This window comes from Giraffa tippelskirchi, chromosome 5 (genome assembly GCF_054371585.1).
Source record: "Giraffa tippelskirchi isolate mGirTip1 chromosome 5, T2T-mGirTip1v1.2.pri, whole genome shotgun sequence".
NCBI classification, from domain to species: domain Eukaryota; kingdom Metazoa; phylum Chordata; class Mammalia; order Artiodactyla; family Giraffidae; genus Giraffa; species Giraffa tippelskirchi.
In genome coordinates, this window is record NC_137279.1 from 191,930,193 (window position 1) to 191,948,478 (window position 18,286).

At 55.6% G+C, this 18,286-nt stretch overlaps 2 protein-coding genes across 4 annotated transcripts in view; one reads left to right on the top strand and one right to left on the bottom strand.

The window, feature by feature from the left end:
* Positions 1 to 6,936: 6,936 nt before the first annotated feature.
* Positions 6,937 to 18,286, bottom strand: part of HDAC4 (histone deacetylase 4) — a 294,013-nt gene continuing 282,663 nt past the window's right edge. For 2 of the 3 annotated variants that reach the window (XM_081491296.1, XM_081491298.1), the window contains 3 exons: positions 8,942 to 9,026; positions 7,844 to 7,985; positions 6,937 to 7,510 (listed from right to left, as the gene is read on the bottom strand). In XM_081491296.1, the coding sequence (XP_081347422.1) occupies positions 7,471 to 7,510; positions 7,844 to 7,985; positions 8,942 to 9,026 (267 nt within the window). In that variant the 3' untranslated portion in view covers positions 6,937 to 7,470. The remainder of the gene's footprint in view (positions 7,511 to 7,843; positions 7,986 to 8,941; positions 9,027 to 18,286) is intronic. The other variant, XM_081491297.1, reaches the window with a different exon arrangement.
* LOC145507931 (uncharacterized) lies at positions 10,421 to 18,086 on the top strand. Its single transcript, XM_081495416.1, is given in 7 exon segments — positions 10,421 to 11,788; positions 11,790 to 12,366; positions 14,967 to 15,131; positions 15,255 to 15,461; positions 15,817 to 16,025; positions 16,645 to 16,726; positions 17,943 to 18,086. Coding segments are annotated over 7 exon segments (1,785 nt in total). The 5' UTR covers positions 10,421 to 11,387.

The window sequence follows — 18,286 nt, forward strand, 5'->3', positions numbered from 1 at the left end:
GAAGACAGGGATTCAAACGAGAGGCTCGGCAAGGGGACCGCCCTGCGTCTAGGACCCCAAGCCTGATGTGCAAACTCGGGCAAAGTACTCGAACTTTCTGAGCCTTAGTTTCCTCCAGGGTAAATGGGTGTGGCCACACTACCCTCCCCCAAGGATTCCCAGGACGTGGGGGTCAAATTTTAGTGGAGTCGCTGCAGGGCCTAATCCATGAGCATTCGGTGAGGAAAACCCCAATTTTTATACGCTCAAACATCAGACAAAGGGGTTTAAGTGACCCCAGACACTGGGAATGCTGCGCTGCTTTAGGTGCTCGAATTCCAACACTTTCATGAATCAAAATGCACACTTTTCATCCCCGTTTTCCAAACTGGAGCTTGCACTACCAGCAGAGAAATAAAATATGTTTTTACTTTTAAATTCAAACCAACACAATAGTTTAAGCCCGCTAAGGGTGTATTTTGAACAGAAATACTAAGTGCATTTTAAAATTAAACTCCGAGGCTTACACATTTAGTTAAATCATGTAATATTACCCTTTCAGTCTTGGTTGAAACATTTCGTATCACTGAGATACTGAACGGGAAACTTTTTCGCTTTGTAACTGTCCCCTTCCAGGGCTTCCTTTTCCCCTGTGAGCACTGTAACCAACTGAAAAGCAAGCAAGGAACCAAGATGAAAACGAGACGCCTGGAGAGCCTGAGCTTTGGCTGCTGGACAACGTCGGGGAACTGTCCGTTTTTCAAGCGTGGTATGGTATCGTGTCATGTTTATGAACAGAGTCCTTATCTTCCGGGGATGTCTACTGAAATATTTACAGGTGGGTGACGTGCTGCTGGGATTTGCTTCAAAGTCGCCCTGCTTGCGGGGAGAGGTGCGGACTCCACAGACGTGGGGTGTTTGCAGTGAAGGATAAGTGGGGACACATATGGTCTTAGGTCTCTTTCTGCCGCTCTGTATTCGGCCCGACTCCTGATCCAGTCAGGGCTGGTGGAGGTGAAAGTCGGTGAACTGCTTTGGTTTTCTGATTTAACAAGAGCTGACACCTCGCAGGGCCAGCAGCTCCCCGGGAGGGAGCCCCCGATACCCAGAGCAGCGCGTTTTGCGGAGGAGACCACCCGGTGACAGCTACAAGCCTATCAAGTCAGGAGAGCTGGGTTGTGCACGTGGGGAACGGTCACGTAATGAACGAGCGTGCAGCCCTTGTAATGAATTCCTAGAGGTGTGCGCATGGGCAGAAAGTGAAAGTAAGAGTGAAAGGCACTAGTCGTGAACAACTCTTTGCGACCCCACGGACTACAGAGTCCATGGAATTCTCCAGGCCACAATACTGGAGTGGGCAGCCTATCCCTTCTCCAGGGGATCTTCCTGAACCAGGAATTGGACCGGGGTCTCCTGCATTGCAGGCGGATTCTTTACCAACTGAGCTATCAGGGAAGCCCGTAAGGTGAGCTCAATAACACACTATGGATGAAAAAGGCATTTACAGAAAATTCCGGCACCTTTGCACTAACTTCTACTTCTATGGAGATAAAACTATGCAGCAAAGATGCAAAGACGTGGACACGAAGTCCACTCACCGATCCCAGGGCAGCGTTTACCCAGGGAGGGAAGGGAAGAGGGCACTGAGCTGACCTGCGCCCTCCACGTCTATTTACCACAACGCTCACAGCCGAGTGTGGCTGGGTGCTCACCCTGAGGGATGGGCACTCAGACGTGTTATTTTCTCTACTCAATGTGGTTGAGGTATTTCACTTTCAAAAGGTTAAAAAAAAAATCAGTGCTTTATAACACACATTAAAAAATAATTTTCAGATAAGAATTATCCAAAAGATGTCACAAAAAATCTACAGTGCAAAAATAAATCTGAAGTAAAACTGCCCTCACGAATCTCCTTGCCTAGAGCTTGGAAAGGACACACTCTTTCAAGGCTTCTTTACATCTGAGTCTGTTTGGAAAAGAGAATTCCTATTGGAGTAAGATCCTCTCATTTTGTGTAAATTAATAATTATGTCTTCATAAATACCAACTTAAGCATGAAAAGACTCAGGTTACATTGGAGCCTTCTGTCTCTTCACATAGTCTGCATCAGTCAGCTATTGCTGCAATCATGCTGCATAACAAATATCCCCCAATTCAGTGACTCCAGCTCCTAGGTTCTCGCGGGGGGCAGCTCTGCTTGTGTCTGGAGGTGGCTGTGTTCCATAGGGCCCCCAGGTTCCCAGAAAGCAGACCCTGGGTGGAGTCTGGCGAGCACCATGTTTTGTAAGGAGAGTCTTTGGGGTCGACAGCTGAGAAAGGGTGAGGAAGGAAATATGACCTGGCAGAGGGAGAGCCCAGTTGGGGGCAGGCTGAGGCACCCCTGAGTTGTTCTGTCTTGGGCCAATGGGACTGGACCCCCCCGCCCCCAGTTATGTCACTGGATGCTAGCGCCTGGGAAAGGGTGTGACAGGCGGGGAGGTACGGCGGCCACGTGGAGGTGCCCGTGTTTGCAGGCTCACAGCCCCAGGGACACAAGGCGAGCTCCAGAGAGGCCAGGCTGCTGGTCCTGTCTCTTCAGCCTTGATCCCCCTCAAGGCTGTTTCCAGACCAGGATTTTGGGGAGAAAATAGTTTGAGGACTTGACTTACTAGACATTTAAGTGAAGATGCGTCTGTGGGCTGTCTGTACGGGTGGAAGGCGGCAGGGCTGCTGATGGGCTGGGTCCCAGGTGCCCCTGCCCCCCACCCCTCGCAGGGGCCCTGGCATGGAGCCGGCGAGCACGCGAGCACACGGCAGAAACCACGGGTCGGAGGGCAATTAATGCTCTTTATTTACACCACAAGAGTGACAAGTCGCATGATGAGGTACAAATACTGGACTCCGGTGAAGTGGAGCCGGCCGTCGGGGGAGGACACCGCAGTCGGTGCAACCCCCTCCCCCCCACAGAACGAAACAAGGATGAGAAAACCAAGGACAGAATCTCCAGCTCCACTGAGAAAGGGAAAGGACCCCAGGAAGGTCCAGACAATCAAGAGAGAACGGATGCAAAGTTACAGAGGAGACCGGTCTCTGCCGCCCGCGTGGCGCCCGCAGGAGCGGGAAGTGGGCGTGGGGAGGGGGGACGGGAACGCGTCCCCACCGCATTTTCTGCGACAGACCGTGAGGAGCTCTTGGGTGAATAGGGTCAACCCCCCTCTTATACCGACACATGACACAATATGTTTGTCATTCTCATAAATTGGAAAATAGCGCCTCCACTGTGGAGCACATACACCAAAAAGATTAAAAAAAAAAACCCACAAACAGAAAATGTCTGCTTTCTTTTTCCTTCAATAGGAGGCTTTTAATCATGTCAAAGACACAAAATGAGCTGAGCTGCGAAAGCTCTGCTTCATTACAAGGAAGAAATGGTGTCCTTTCGATGCAAAGGATGATTTTAAACCACAGTGCAGCACAGTTCATGACTGCTGAGTGTCAAGTGAAATCCTAGCCATACATCACCTAGAAGTCAGGAAAAGTGGGCTCGGCTGTGCGGAAAGGGCCGCAGGGGCCGCGGCTTCCCCGGGGAGGGGCGGACCAGGGAGGAAACCCAACGGGACAAGTTCCTCCAGAGCAACCACGAGAGGCGGGCGGTTCACCTCGACCTCTGCACAGGCTCCCTAAAACACTGCTTCCACATAAATACAATAAACTCTATTATTGGTATGCCACAAGTGCTAGATAAACTTTTTCTTAATATGACAAATGTTTAAGTAGTCCTTTTATTTTTTCTTACAATAAAAAGTACAATTTCTTAAGAATAAGTTCAATAAGACGCAAACGTTCCCCCCTCCCCCACTCTCCTTCAAGGTTTTGTTTTACAGGAAAGAAAAAAAAAAAGAAATCCCCATCTTTTGCTGTCTGCAAATGTTGTGGGAGGGGAACAGAAAGGCATTTCTCTTCTTCCCCAAGCTGCCGCGTTTGCGTGCAAAATCCGTATACAATATAAAGACATGCCGCTCGTACAGCCCATGCAACCTCCAGGTGTAGGAAACTTAAAAAAATATATTCATATGTATTTATATATATATTTATATATGTATCAATGCCCGTAAAACACGTGGGCCCAAAAGTCTACAAAAAGAAGAATGGAATGAGCGTGTGGCCGAGACCAGGAAGGAAGGAATGTTCCGATCGGAAAGTAAAAACGAGAAACTCCACTGCTTAGCGCTGCAAAAATCAGACCTGCTTTCGTGTCAGAACCAGTACAAAACTGTCCTTCCTCTGGAAACAAACTTGGAAAGGAAGTCAAGAAAAACCCAAACACTTTGACAAAGTGGCCCTTCAGAACCGGAGGGGCGGCTAGTCCCAGGCGCCGGGGGGCGGCCAGGGGACGGCTGCCTGCTGGTGGGGCTCGGGCGCCGTGCGGCGCAGCTGGAAGGCCCGAAGGGCAGGGGACGCCACGAGTCCCGCGGCATCACGGGGCTTCCTGCAAAGGGGTATAAAGTGCTCACTTGCTGACCCCCGGCTAGTGCCCCCAAGGCCTCTGAAAAGGAACAAAAAGGCTAGAGGTCCAGGGACCACAGCGGGAAGGTGTGGGTGCCCTCCCTGAAGCGGTGGGAGCTCTGGGTGGGCCCTCTGCCCTCTGCCCCGGACGGTTGGCCGCGGAGAAGGGCTGAGTGTGTCTTCAAAGAAAAAAAAAGGCTACACGGTACTGCTTTAAGCACGCTTGTGAAGCTGGAGTGAGCTGACAAATGAAAATGGCCCCCGACGGGCCTTCTGCAGAGGAGGTCTCTGTTGGACGAGATTAGAAGTAAACTCTTCCAACAGTACCTTGGCCACCAAGGTCACCTGTTATCCCATCACCTGTAAAAACGTCAGGTGATGTGTTTCTCCCCAGGAGCCACGGCCGGCAGGAAGTGGGCAGGTGGCGGGGGGTCCCAGGAGGCCAGCAGAGATGACTGGCTGGGGCCTGCCTGCACTGTGGGGGACTGGGTGCCTCCAGCTGCCCCCACACTCCACTCCCCCACCAACCTGGGCCTCAGGACAAGGGGCCAGGAGGAGAGGGGACACCAGACATGTCCCAAGACCTTCCTGTCCTGCTCTTGACCACTGTCCCGAGTCTAACCAAGAGCAGCCTGATGACCAAGCCAGTCCAAGAGTCTGGATTCTTTTGGTCCCAAGTCTGGCTGCGTCAGAGTCTCTTCCAGAAGCTACCCTGTAAATGTCACCAGACTTGAGACTTGGCTGGGGTTCCCTTCCCATGGGCAAGCTGTGTCTGCGCTTCCTCAAGTCAGAACCCGATGCACACTCTGGAATGAAACTGGTGGCTTCAAGGGCTGGAAAATGAGTTACCACTAAAAAGTGATACTTTTCAGTTACTGTCAAAGAGAAAAAAAAGAGCAAAGGATAGACGTCCTGATGGGGAGTCCACTGTCCCCACGGGGTCGCCAGGCAGCGAGGGTCCAGGCTCCCCGCGGCCACAGGCTTCAAAGTTCAGGCCTGCTGCTCCCAGCTGGGGGCCTGCCACGTGGCTGCCGCAGAAGAGCCTGGGGAGGGTGCTCAGGCCCCCTGGCCCCATGCGTGACCGACAAGTTTACAAGGTCTTTGGAAAAGCCAAGTGAAAATGCCGTCCTGGCCACGTGGTCAGAGACGTTTACACGTGAATGTCATGGCTGCTGATGGCCCGTGGTGCTGGCAAGCCCCTCAGCTCAGCGCTGCGAGGATGCCCCCCCGCCCACAAAGCACGGGCGTCAAAGGAAGGCTCCACGCTCTATGTACAGCCACAGGCGGGACCGGCGGGCGGACCTCGGACCCCGCTGCACACTCGGTGCTCGCTCTGAAAATAAACTCTGTGCTCACTGTACAAAAATAAACAAAATGAAAATAATAATAATTAAAAAAAAATACCTTCCAAAGTTAAAAAAAACCAAAAATGTACAAGCAAAAGTTTAGAAAGGAAAAAGGTTGACGTTATCACCATTCAGAAAACTGCTAAATGGTGAGAAAAAATGTAAAATTCACAAAAAATGCTTATTCCATATCTTTTTGGGAAAAAAATTCATACAAAATCAACAGCAAATTGCTATCCTTTGCTATAAAAACTTATCAGGTACGAATGTGCATGGAGGCTTGGAGTGGGGGGGGGTCAGGTCAGAAAATAATTAAGATGAAGGTACAATCTTGCAGGGCAGGTGTCCCGTGGCGAACCTGTGATTGAAAGCTCTCCAATCTGGAGTTCAGAAACAACATGAGCTTCAAACTAGATCCCTTTCCACAAGCACCTTGAGAGCTGAGTCACAAGCCGTTCATTCGCCAGGGACCTTTACAATCTGCGTTTATTTTATATATATATACTTTTTCTATAAATGCATTATAAATATTTTATCAAGATCTCATAAGAATCAAGTTTCTTAGCTTGGAATACATTGGAATATATATTATACATATATATATATTTATTTATACCTAAAATTTTAAGCAATACTTCATGCTACTTGCTTTTAATAAAAAGCATTCCGATCGTAACACTGAAAGTGTGCCTAGGACATGCTTCACAACCAAATGGAGATGCTCGATTGTTATATGATGTACGAGAAAAAGAACACTTTGGATTCATTGAAAATTTGTTGGACTTCGAAACCCCCAACAGTATCTGCCACTATTTTGGAACTACCTCCATTTTTCTTCAACAGCAATAGAGCGAAGCAGGGTGGCAGGTCCTCGGCCCTCCAGAGCTGCTGGCCGTGGCGGGGACCACTCGTGAAGCGCCAGGCCCTGAGCGCCGGCCTCCGGCCCCACAGGCCACAGGGAGCGGTCCCACCGACTCCTGCTGTTTATTTTTCTTAAGGCATTGTTCCTCGGACTTCGGAAAACCCAGCCACAAAAATCCATCAGAGCAATAAAAAAAAAGGCACAAACGCGCATCTTCCGTCGACGGCTTGGAGAAACCGAAGCCGCACGGGCTCACATTTCTGCTTTTGTCCAGTTTGTTTTTTTTCCTTAAACGCTCGCCGGCTCCGCGTCCCAGCCCCACCGCGCACCCGGGGTGTGCAGGCGCAGGCCAGCGCCGGAGCGGCCGACTTTTCTCTGAAAAAGAAATAAGCTACAGGATGAGTTGAGTGGTTTACACGGAGACTGTGGAATTGTGGGGAATCACCAAACCGTAAGCACCAGTTTTAATCAAGTGTGTTTTGCGTCGTGAGATCTTTGATGTTCATTTTCTTTCCCTCGGGTCGGCTCGCTAGGCGGGCGGCTCTGCCCCGAGCGCCCGCGGGCTCCCTCCCTCCGCGGCTGCCCCGGGGGGCCCGGCGCGCCCGCTCCCGCACGTCCGAGTGTCCGCGCTCCCCGGCGTCTGCCCGGGTCCGGCAGGCAGAGGGCCGCCGGCTGCGGCTCGCCTCGCCGCGCCCGCGGGCTGGAGGAGGCCTGCAGGACGCAGGGCGGCAGCAACTTTTCTCGGCGGAGCTTCAAGACGGAGACAGACAGACAAGAGGCCCGCAGCTGCGGGAGCGGCTACAGGGGCGGCTCCTCTTCCATGGGCTCCTCGTCGGGTCTGCGGCGCGGGGTGGTGCCGCGCGGGGCGGAGACAGAGGAGAGGGTGGGTGGGCGGAGGGTGGGTGTGCGGGGTTCCCGCCACCCCCGCCCCCCACTCCTAGCTACCCCGCCCCCCACTCCAAGCGACCCCCGCCCCTCCCCTAAGGAAGTGTTCCTTCGGGCCCAGATGCCCTTCCAGTGTTCTCGGCCTCTTGCTTCTGGAAAGAGGTGGCGGTGCAGTCTGCCCTGGGGCCGGGGTGAGGACACCCACCCCACTGAGCTGGCATGGGCAACCCATACGCTGGGGAGCAAAGACCCAGGTCACCCGCAGATGGCCAGTGCCGGCGCTCACCTCTTCTCGGGGGCCTTCACGGCCACAGACAGCGAGGCCATGGCGGTAACAGTCTCGGCTTCCTCGTTCTCACACTTCTGGGCCTCGACCAGGGAGTAGCCGGTGGTGGAGGCAAGCCTCTGCAGGGAGCGCCAGTACTGGCCTGCGGAAAGGGGGGCGGCTGCTCAGATACGGGAGCCCAACCCTGCGCTCGGGCCCACGGGTCTCCAGCAGCACCCATCGCTAGCGACTTCAAAGCACTAGGCTCTCCAGAGACAGAAGCCACGAGGTGGCCTGGTTAGAAACTCACAGAGCATAGGAGTCTGGAAAAGCTTCTTTGTGGCCAGGAGAACCGGGCCCTTCAGGGGCAGGACACTTGGGTGGGGGTGGGCTCCAGGGAGGGTCCCTAGGGAGAGTCCCTCCCTCGGGGTGGGGTGGCTGGGACAGGCACTTCCTGACTCCCAGCTGGAGCCCCGAGATGATGGGGGCGGTGCAGGCAGCCTCCTGGTGTCTCCTAGGCCACGGGGCCCCTCATCTGGGAGGCCAGGAGCTCAGTGCACAGCAGGGAGACCCTGGGTCCCGCCCACGGACACGGTCACTCACGACTGGGCCAACCTGCAGACCCGGGACAAGCGGCCGTGTGCTGAGCGCGGGGCAGAGGGCCCTGGCTGTGTGTAGCCCCCTGGGCTCCTGGGCTGGCCCCTCGAGGGGCAGGGCTGGTGTCTGAGCCGAGGGAGTGGGGCTCGCTGGTCCGAGGGCGGAAGCCAGACCCGAGGACACGGGCTTCCGTGCGGGTCCCAGCCTGTCAGCGGGGAGCCTGGAGAAGGGACCTCACATATCCCTTGAACCGTAGCTCTTTTGCCCCACAAAACAGAGCTGGTGACATGGCTGTGGCAGGTTGTCGGGATGTTAACGGGGGTGAGAGGAGAGTCACCAGCTCATCACACTCACCCTGAAAGCCAGGCCTCAACACGCGGGCCTGGGGCGCCGCTGGCAGTGAGAGAGAGAAGGCGGGGGGGCGGGGGGGCCTGGTGGGGCAAGGGGCGTGGGAGAAGGGCTGTGGAGTTGGGCCCCTCCCTTGGGGGGTCTCTCTGCTGAGCCCTGGGCCAGGCCACTTACTGTGGATTTCAATGACCTTCTCCATCGACCGCACAGCGTTGGCATTGGGTCTCTGCTGTAAGACCTTTTCTGGGAGAGGATCGAGCTGGGGACAAAAGAAGAGTACATTGTGAACTCAGGGCCGTCAGCAGAATACTTGTGCGTGTTCGGATGGGACGTCCAGATCACAGAACCCCGTGCACCTTCAAATAGGACGTCCGGATCAGCATCTTCCTCACGTGCATGTGCTAACAGACAAGAAAGCCTGAGAAAGCCAAAGGTGGTTTTGGCATTACATAAATGTTTTCACAAAACTAAACTTATTTTCCTTAAGGTGCTTTCTGCAGGAGGCTCTTGGGTACATTCGTGGGCGCCTGTGTGGGCCGGACACTGGCTGGTGTCCAGAGGCAGCTGGCGCAGAGGGGCAGTGGTGTGGGCTCCACCGTTGGATGCGCGGCACAGCGTCAGGGCAAGGGATGATGACTTTTCGGAAACACCAGTTTCACGGCACTTGTAAACAAGGGTTTTATAGACAGGGCTTGAATACTCCCACTTCGGGCTTCCCTGGTGGAAGCCCGTGTGTCTGATCCCTGGGTCGAGAAGATCCCCTGGAGAAGGAAATGGCAACCCGTCCAGTATTCTTGCCTGGGGAATCCCATGGACAGAGGGGCCTGGCGGGCTACAGTCCAGGGGTCACAAAGAGTCAGACACGACTGAGTGACAACCACATCCGCCCTTCAGGGTTCCTTCCAATGATCAGAGAAGAGGCAGACAGAAGGGTGTGAGCATCTCTGCTCCGAGCTCTCCCGGAAGTCCCTGCAGCAGGTGGAGTCAGGAGGCGCACACGGCCCGCCCATCTGACGGCCACAGGGCGCAGCGGGGTGTCTGCCACAGAATCGCCCAGCACTGGGGGTTAAACCGATCACAAAGTACTTGCTTATCACAGAGGCACTGCAGCTACTGTCCTGTGTGTTTATTTGCTGAACAGACAGCCCCCGCTCCAGGGCCTGCCGAGTTCCCCATCATGCCTGACTGATGGCTTGCTTCCCTCCTGTGTTTTTTCCTTTACTCTCACTGACTTGACACCATTGTTACTGTTTCCTGGAGTTCCTGCTGATCCCGGCTTTCCTGCACTGACGCCCGCATCTTGCTCAACAGACCACCACCCGGGCTGTCGCCCTTCTGCCTGAAGCTCCTCCTAGAGAGTTTCCCTTGGAGAAGGTCTCACCAGTCAAGCTTTCCCAGTTTATTTCTTTTTTCCCACCCACCCCAGCCCTGCAGCTGACAGTCCCGCTGGGCCTGCGGCTCTGGGCTGGCAGGCTCTTCCTCTTGACTTGGAGGACCTTGCCCCACTGTCTTCTGCCTCCTTCGCTGTGAAGCAGTTGGTGTCTGGCTAACACTGCTCCTTGCGGGCTCCTGTCTTCTCTCTGGCTACTTTTACAGTTTCCTGTTTGTCTTTCTGATCTGCAGTCACTCAGATGAGCTTGGATGCAAGTTTTTTTTTTTTAACTCTCTGGGTTGGGCCCCCTTGCCTTCCAGAGCTGAGGATGGTGCCTCCATGAGTCACGAAAGATCCTGAGCTGCTGGCACTTTTAGTCGTCCGCTCCTCACTCTGGTGGGCACGCTGAACATATACCCAAGCCCCCTTCCAGCCCTCGTCTCTGGGCTGTTTCTTCAGGTGTTGCTTCCAGGCCGTGGGCCTCCCGGGTGGCTCAGTGGTAAAGAATCCTCCTGCCAAAGCAGGAGAGGAGGGTTTGATTTCTGGGTGGGGAAGATCCCATGGAGAAGGAAATGACAACCCACTCCAGTACTCTTGCCTGGAGAATTCCATGGATAGGGAGGCCTGACAGGCTACAGTCCATGGGGTGGCACAGAGTCAGATGCAATTGAGCACACACACATCCCTTCCAGGGTATTAGTCTTCTCTCTAGCTGATCTCACCGAGTTTCTATTTTCTGCTAATATGTTTTCGTTTTTAGAAGTTCCATTTGGCTCTCTTTCAAATATCCCATTTCAGTTTCAGCGATTTCTGGTTCATCATTCATTAGTATCTTAGTTTTAATATATTAAACATGATTACTTTATCGTTAAAAACTGAAATGAAAAGTTAAGTTCTGGTAGGGCTGATGACGAAAATCAAGGAGGAGGCACAGATAAACACGTTAGGATAAGAAGGACCACGGCTACAGGAACAGTAGAGATGAAAGACAGTACAAGAACACTGTTAACATCAGCCGATAATTTGGAAAAATTGGCCAAGATGGAAAAAATTCCTGGTAAAATGTAATCTTCCAAAATTTACTCAAGAAGGGATAAAAAAAAAAAAGATAAAACCAGTCACTTAAAAATTTCACCCAAAGGAGACCCACGGCCCAGGAAAGCCCTCTCAGTCAAGGAACAGATTATTCTGACCCTACATTCACTTTTACAGAGAAGAGGGTACTCCCAGCTGTCCATCGGTCTGTCTATGCCCCCAACCATCCATCATCCATCCATCCATCCATCCATCCATCTACCATCCATCCACTTATTCATCTATCCAACCACTCATCCATCCAACCAACCACCAATCCATCTATCCATCTACCCACCCATCCATCAATCCATCCATCCACCCATCCATCTATCCAACCACTCATCCATCCAACCAACCACCAATCCATCCATCCACCCATCTAACCATCCACTATCTATCCATTTATCCATCCATGCATCCATCCAAGCATCCACCATCCATCCTCTTATCCACCTATCCAACCACTCATCCACCCAACCATCCACCAGTCCATCTCTCTATCCATCTACCCACCCATCCATCAATCCATCCATCCACCCATCCACACACACATCCATCCATCTAACCATCCACCATCTATCCATTTATCCATCCATACACCCATCCATCCATCCATCCACGAATCCATCCATCCACCCATCCACATACACATCCATCCAACCATCCACCATCTATCCATTCATCCATCCATACACCCATCCATCCATCCACCAATCCATCCATCTATCTAATCATCCACCAATCCATCTGTCTATCCATCCACCTACCCATCCAACCATCTACCATCCATCTAACCATCCACCCATTTATCCATCCACTCACCCATCCATCCATCCACCTACCCACTCATCCATCCAACCATCCCCCCATCTATGCATCCATCCACCAAGCCATCCATCCATCAATCCATCTGTCTATCCATTCAGCCACCCATCAAGCCATCCACCAGTTCATCTATCCATCCATCCACCAATCCATCCACCATCCATCCATTTATCCATCCATGTACCCATCCATCCATCTAACCACTCATCCATCCAACCATCCACCCATCTGTCCATCCATCCATCTACCAATCCATCTATTTATCCATCCATCCACCCACCCTTCCATCCATCCAACCATCCACCATCCATCTATCCATCCACCAGTTCATCTATCCATCCATCCATTCACCAATCCATCCATCCATCCAACCATCCATCAATCCATCTGTCTATCCATCCACCTACCCATCCAACCATCCGCCATCTATCCAACCATGCACCCAACCGCACACCCATCCATCCACCCATCAATCCACCCACCATCCATCCATGCACCGACCCAGCCATCCAACCATCCACCATCATCCACTTATCCATCCACCTACCCACTCATCCATCCAACCATCCGCCAGTCTGTCCATCCAAACATCCACCAATCCATCTATTTATCGATCCACCCACCCATCCATTCAATCAATCTATCCATCCATCCACCAAACCATCCATCCATCCACCAGTTCATCTATCCATCCGCCCACCCATCCAACCAATTCTCCCCCCAAAATAGATTGGAAAAACAAGGTCTAATAGAAAAATAGGCAAAAGACCTGAAGAGAAAGGCCAAGTGGACAAGAGACCCATGAAAAGGTGCTCAGCCTCTAAGGAACGAGGAAGTGACCCCCTGCCGAACTGGGTGCTGTGTTGTCTGCAGGCTGGTGGGGTCAAACGTGAGATGCCCTATTGCTGAGGTTGGTCCCCACTACTGAGGGCCTGAGAGACAAACACTCAGATGCCACCTCGTAGATGTGGGATCGTCCCTCCCTTCACTGGGATCTGCCTCAGGGACGCAGTTGCCCTCCGGCCATGGGTGACCACACAGGGTGGGACTCTGATGTAACTCCCAACCTGGGCCAACCGGATGAGTCCTGGGCCAGAGAGCAGATACAGATGGGGAGCCACTCCAGGAACACCTGCAGGCCCCCATGAAAACGGGGTGTCCCCGTGAAGACGGGAGTGTCCTCAAGTGCCCTGGTCAGTGGGCCCTGGGCTGAGGGTGACCATGGGCAGAGCCCAGGTCCCCCATGGGTATAAGGCTGGAGCAGAAAACACGCCTTTCAGGTTTGGGGTCCTCACTGTGGCATAAACAGCTGTGGCCTTATTGTTGTAGCACAACTCTGATAGTTTGCTAGGATTTTATCCCTCTTAAGAAAAAAGCGGTTCTTTAGAAAGTAACTTGTTCCATAAATTGCCCATCACTTGAAGGCAGAGGGGTGTGTCAGCGCACGGTGCCAGGAACTTTCTAAAATTCAACCCGGGTCCCGCTGCTCCCAGTCCTGGGGGGATTCCCACGTCTAACCTCCCCAGGGGGCCCTGGACATGGCTGGGGGCTGACCCTCCAGGGGGCTACCTGGCCCTCCTCCAGCACCCTCTGCCCGGGTCATGTCCGGCGACACCTTGGTGCCCACATCGCCGTCTGCCCCCCCCCCACCGTTTCTGTGGCGGCTCCCCGTCTCCAGCTGCTCTGGGCATCAGTCTGCCCCAAGCTCACGTCCAGCCTCCACTTTACACACAAGGGCTGGGCAGCGGGGGAGGCTCTAGCTCTTAAAATACGTAAATACCTCATTACTTGGGATCTTAGTTTTCATTTAATAGATATTACTAAGCAGCCCAGGGAGAACCAACCACTATCCATCCTACAAACTTAGGAAATATCAGGGAACAAAACAGAGAGACCTCTGGCCGGCCCCGCAGAGCAGGGGCCCAGGTCTGTGGGGCCAGCTTGGGTGAGGGGTGATGTTCACGCAGGGGCCAGGGTGGCGGGCAGCAGGGAAGGGGAGGAGAGGGGGTCAGGCCGTGCTGAGCAGGGGAGGGGCTGGGGGCAGGTGTGATTGGGAACAGGGAAGCGGGTGTGGCAGAGGGATCTGAAGCACACGGAGGCGTCCGGTGGCCCCAGGAGGAGAGCAAACCGGGGCCACTGTCCTGCTCTTGGTCCGGCCGTGTGCCTTCACTTGCCCGCCTGTGTCTGGAAGAAGCCAAACTGGGGAGGCTTTGAGGACTTCCCTGGTGGCTCAGATGGTAAAGCATCTGCCTACAATGCAGGAGACCTGGGTTCAGTGCCTGGGTTGGGAAGATCTCCTGCAGAAGGGAATGGCAACCCACTCCAGTATTCTTGCCTGGAGAATCCCATGGATGGAGTAGCCTGGTGGGCTACAGTCCATGGGGTCGCAAAGAGTCGGACACGACTGAGTGACTTCACTTTTCGGTCTCACTTGGAAGAGAACAGAGGGCCGGCTGGGGGACATGCCAAGTCCGAGTGACAGACGGGAGCCCCTGGCCGCCCCGGGGCACGTTCACCTCACGTTTGTTCCACATCATGACCAAATCAGAAGGGAGGCTCGTCCTGAGCTCAGCCTTTAAAAAGCCAGCCTCGGGGAAAGTGCGCAAGAGAACCCTTGTTCAGAGCACCCGGTCCTGGGTGTGGCTTTCCACTCTGCAGTTTACAAGAGCTCACCCCACACCCTGAGCGAGCAGAAACCAGAGAGGTCACAGCACCAGAGAAAAGAGTCCTCATGAAATCCTGGCCGAACCCAGGTCACACTGTGCATTTTCCAGAAAACAAAACTCCACTTTGGTGGGCGTCTCTGTGCCTGCTAGGAGCACGAGAGATGATGGAGCTCATGCCCGGTCCCACCGTCCGGGAGCCAGCCCAGTGTCCGCCCAGCCCTGTGACGGTCCTGATTCTCACAGCCGTGCCCGGGTTCAGACGCCCGGCCACCCCGGCAGGTGCCCCGGCCCCCGCGTTCTTCCCAAGGAGACAGACGCTGCCCACCGGGCCCCCGGGGCTCTCCAGCCGAGCGCACTCCCTGCCCGAAGGCTGGCTCTGCAACCCCCTCTCCCCATCTCGAGGATCCTCCGGGCAAAGGGCCCTGTAGGACTCAGAGCCACAGGGGCCCAGGGCCACCCCAGCCTGCTCGCCCGCGTCTTCCCTTCTCTCTCGGCCTCTCCAGGTCCGCTTCCAGAGGTCAGTTTCTGGTCGTCCTCCTCTCCCCAGTCCTCCGCCCTCAGGCCGAGCCCCAGCCTCCCTGCGGGCTGCCCCGGGGGCCGCCTGAAGTCCCCACCTGCCGCCCGAGCTCCTCCGTGGGCCTCAGGGAAGCACATTCCCACCAGGGCTGGTGCTGAGCCCTCCCGGGATGTCCCCTCCTCGGGGTTCCTGCGGGGCTGGGTGGTGGGGGGCGTCCCCTCTCCCGCAGGAGGGCCTGTACGTCTGTCTGTCTGTCTGCTCAGGCTCTGCGGCCTCAGCGTGTGAACTGCATCTGGTAACACAGACAGACTCAGCAATTATCTGGGGCTGGCCACAGGGCGTTTCCTGAGCCTCCTAGTGACGGCACAGAGGCTTGGAGGACGCGGCTGGTTTTCAAGGGTTTTTAAACACTAGCGAAAATGAACCACACGGCGTCCAAACACCACAACTCTTTCGGACAAAGGTTAAAGGACTGAGGCTCCACTGACGAGACAGCGGAGGGCATGCCCCCAGGATGGCAAGATGCTCCCAGGGCCCCCGAGGTAGGTTCTGGTCCCCCCTCAGGCTCAGCTCCTCGTCCGTCCCCCTGCAGCAGGAGGCTCAGGCGCTCCGAGGTGGGTCCCCTCTCGCCCGCAGAGGGTGCAGGGCCACTTCTCCGGGGGAGGGTGGGGAGCTGATGGGCCCACGAGGGGCACAGCTCGGACATGCGGCCCAGACCCCTGACCCAGCGCAGGCTGCGTCCTGGAAACGTGACTGGGGGACAGCCCGCTCCATCCTCATGGCCTTTGTGCAGCCGCTTTGGTGAGGTGAGCACAGGTGAACCGGAGCTGGCGGGGTGGGGGGAGCCTGGTGGGCTGGAAGCTGACAGCAGGCTCGGTCAGCCCTGCGTCTCACATCCACCCGCCGCTTCTAACCCCCAGGGCCGTCCCACTCTGTGTCCTCGCGAGGCAGCGCAGCGGGACAAGGGAGGGACGCTCCTGCAGCTGCTGGCCACTGATCCCCCAGCACCTCCTGCCCAGGGTCTCGGACTTGGGCTCGATGAGATAGTGCCATTTAATCCTGAGAAGCCCCACGGCTAAATAGAAAACGGGCCCCAAAGGAGCCTCCCCTTGGGGGCGACCTGTGACATGGGAAGTGACTCCCCACCTGCCCGGGGCCCTGCCCTGGGCCGCAACTCCTTGGCACGCCACCCACGGGGCTCCCGTGAGTGACATCTCACTGTCACCATCCCCAAGGGCTGCAGACGGCGTGAAGCTGAAACTAGTCAATACGACGGCTTCATGTCCAAGAGTCAGTTCACACAGCTTCAGTTGTCGTCAGATGAACTCTTGCGGTTTGATGGCTCTTGGGGCGGGGCAGCCCCTCCAGGCCCGGCCCCGCATGCGCCCCTCTGCTGACCCCCATGGGTGGGCGCCCCCAGCACTGGCCGTCCACCGTTGGCTTCCTCCACCCCAGAGCGAGCCGTCCCCGCGCCCGGCATCAGCCTCATCAAAGGCCGAGGGGTGAGGCTCCCTCCAACTTTCTGGCATTAAAAAGATTTTTAAGAGACCTCCCTCAATAAAACTAGGGCTTCCTGCTTTTTGATGGTTTCACCGAAGGAACACTTTGTCAGAAGAGCATGAGCAGCTGAGCTGAAAGCCGAGTTCTCTACCGCTGTTTTAAAATAGCTGGCTCTCAGCATCAAAAGCCCTCAAGATGGTTTGAATATATAAATCAGCTGCCTTCTCCTAGTAAAAGGGGTGGGGAGATTGGTTTATGGGAAGAGAGGAGAGGTGAAGAGCCCTGCACACTTTGGAAAGCAAATGCAAGCGGGTCTTTACCAGAGAACATTCACACGTGTTGCTAACAAGCTGACCAGAGAGGGGAGATGCCAGCAGGCCCCTGGACCCAGGTGTGACTTAGGTTACAATGGACACCATCCAGGACACGCAGAGGTTGTCAGAAGAAAACAGAGCCCTCCCGGGTGCCTGCCCACCAAACTTACCACCTCCACCCCTGTTGCCAGCCAGCGGCCTGTCCCAGCAGATGACCAGGGAGCACAACCCCAGGCTATGGAGCACTGCAGGCCAGGGAGCACAGCCCTGGGCCAGGGAGCATGAGCCCGGGTTGGGCAGCATAACCCTGGGCCATGGAGCACCGAGGGCTAGGGAGCACAAGCCCGGCCATGGGAGCACCATGGGCAGGCGGCCGCACAGGCAGTGCCTTATAAGAAGCTGCCCCGTGACTCTGGCCTCTTGCCCTCCCTGCCGGGGGTCTTTGGTCTCCCCCGTGAGCCCCTGGGCTTGGCCACTGGGCGCTGCTACTCCAGGAAGGACACACCTGTCCAGGGGTGGGGCTTGGGCACCCCCACGGGGCACCAGGTAGCGCTGACCCTACTGAGAGAGGGTCTGCGCACTCCGTGCACCTGGAGAAGCCCCATTGTGTCTGACGGGCCCTGGGGAGGGGAGCAGCCTCCAGGCGTCCCTGGGTGGGCCTGTGCCTCCACGAGGCCTCCATGAGGCCCTCTGGGTCTGGGGAGTGTGGGCCCCAGGTCCCTCCCCGCCGCGGGCTGGCTGGCGACCCGGGCCACATGGCCAGTGCTGCCCAAACACCAGCGGCTCTTTCCTTGGCCCCTCACGGCGATGCTGTAGGAAAAGCAGCCAGAGAAAGCTGTGTGGTGGGTAGAACCCTCCAAAGTTCCCTCTGAGCCCCGCTGTCAGGCGGGGGTGCTGAACCCAGTCCTGGGCATTGCCTGAGGGTCAGAGCAGCAGGAGCCACAGGGACCCGGGCCCACGCCCCCAAGATGGCGTGGTGGCACCTCCCCCAGGACCCGCTTCAGGACGTCCCAGAGAGCCGATCATCCGCGAGGAGGAAACCAGGTAAAGGGGTTCCCCTGCGAGCCCCACATCAAGGCGAGCGCCTCCAAAAGACGGATCTCGAGTCGTGTGTGCTCAGGAGACACGGCTTCTAACTGTCCCTTTGCCCATCCGCTTCCGGCCACAACAAGATGGTCCTGTTGGGTGGGCGAGCCTCCTCCCGGGGGCGAGGGGCAGACGCGCGGGACGGCGGGGCGGGGCAGGGCA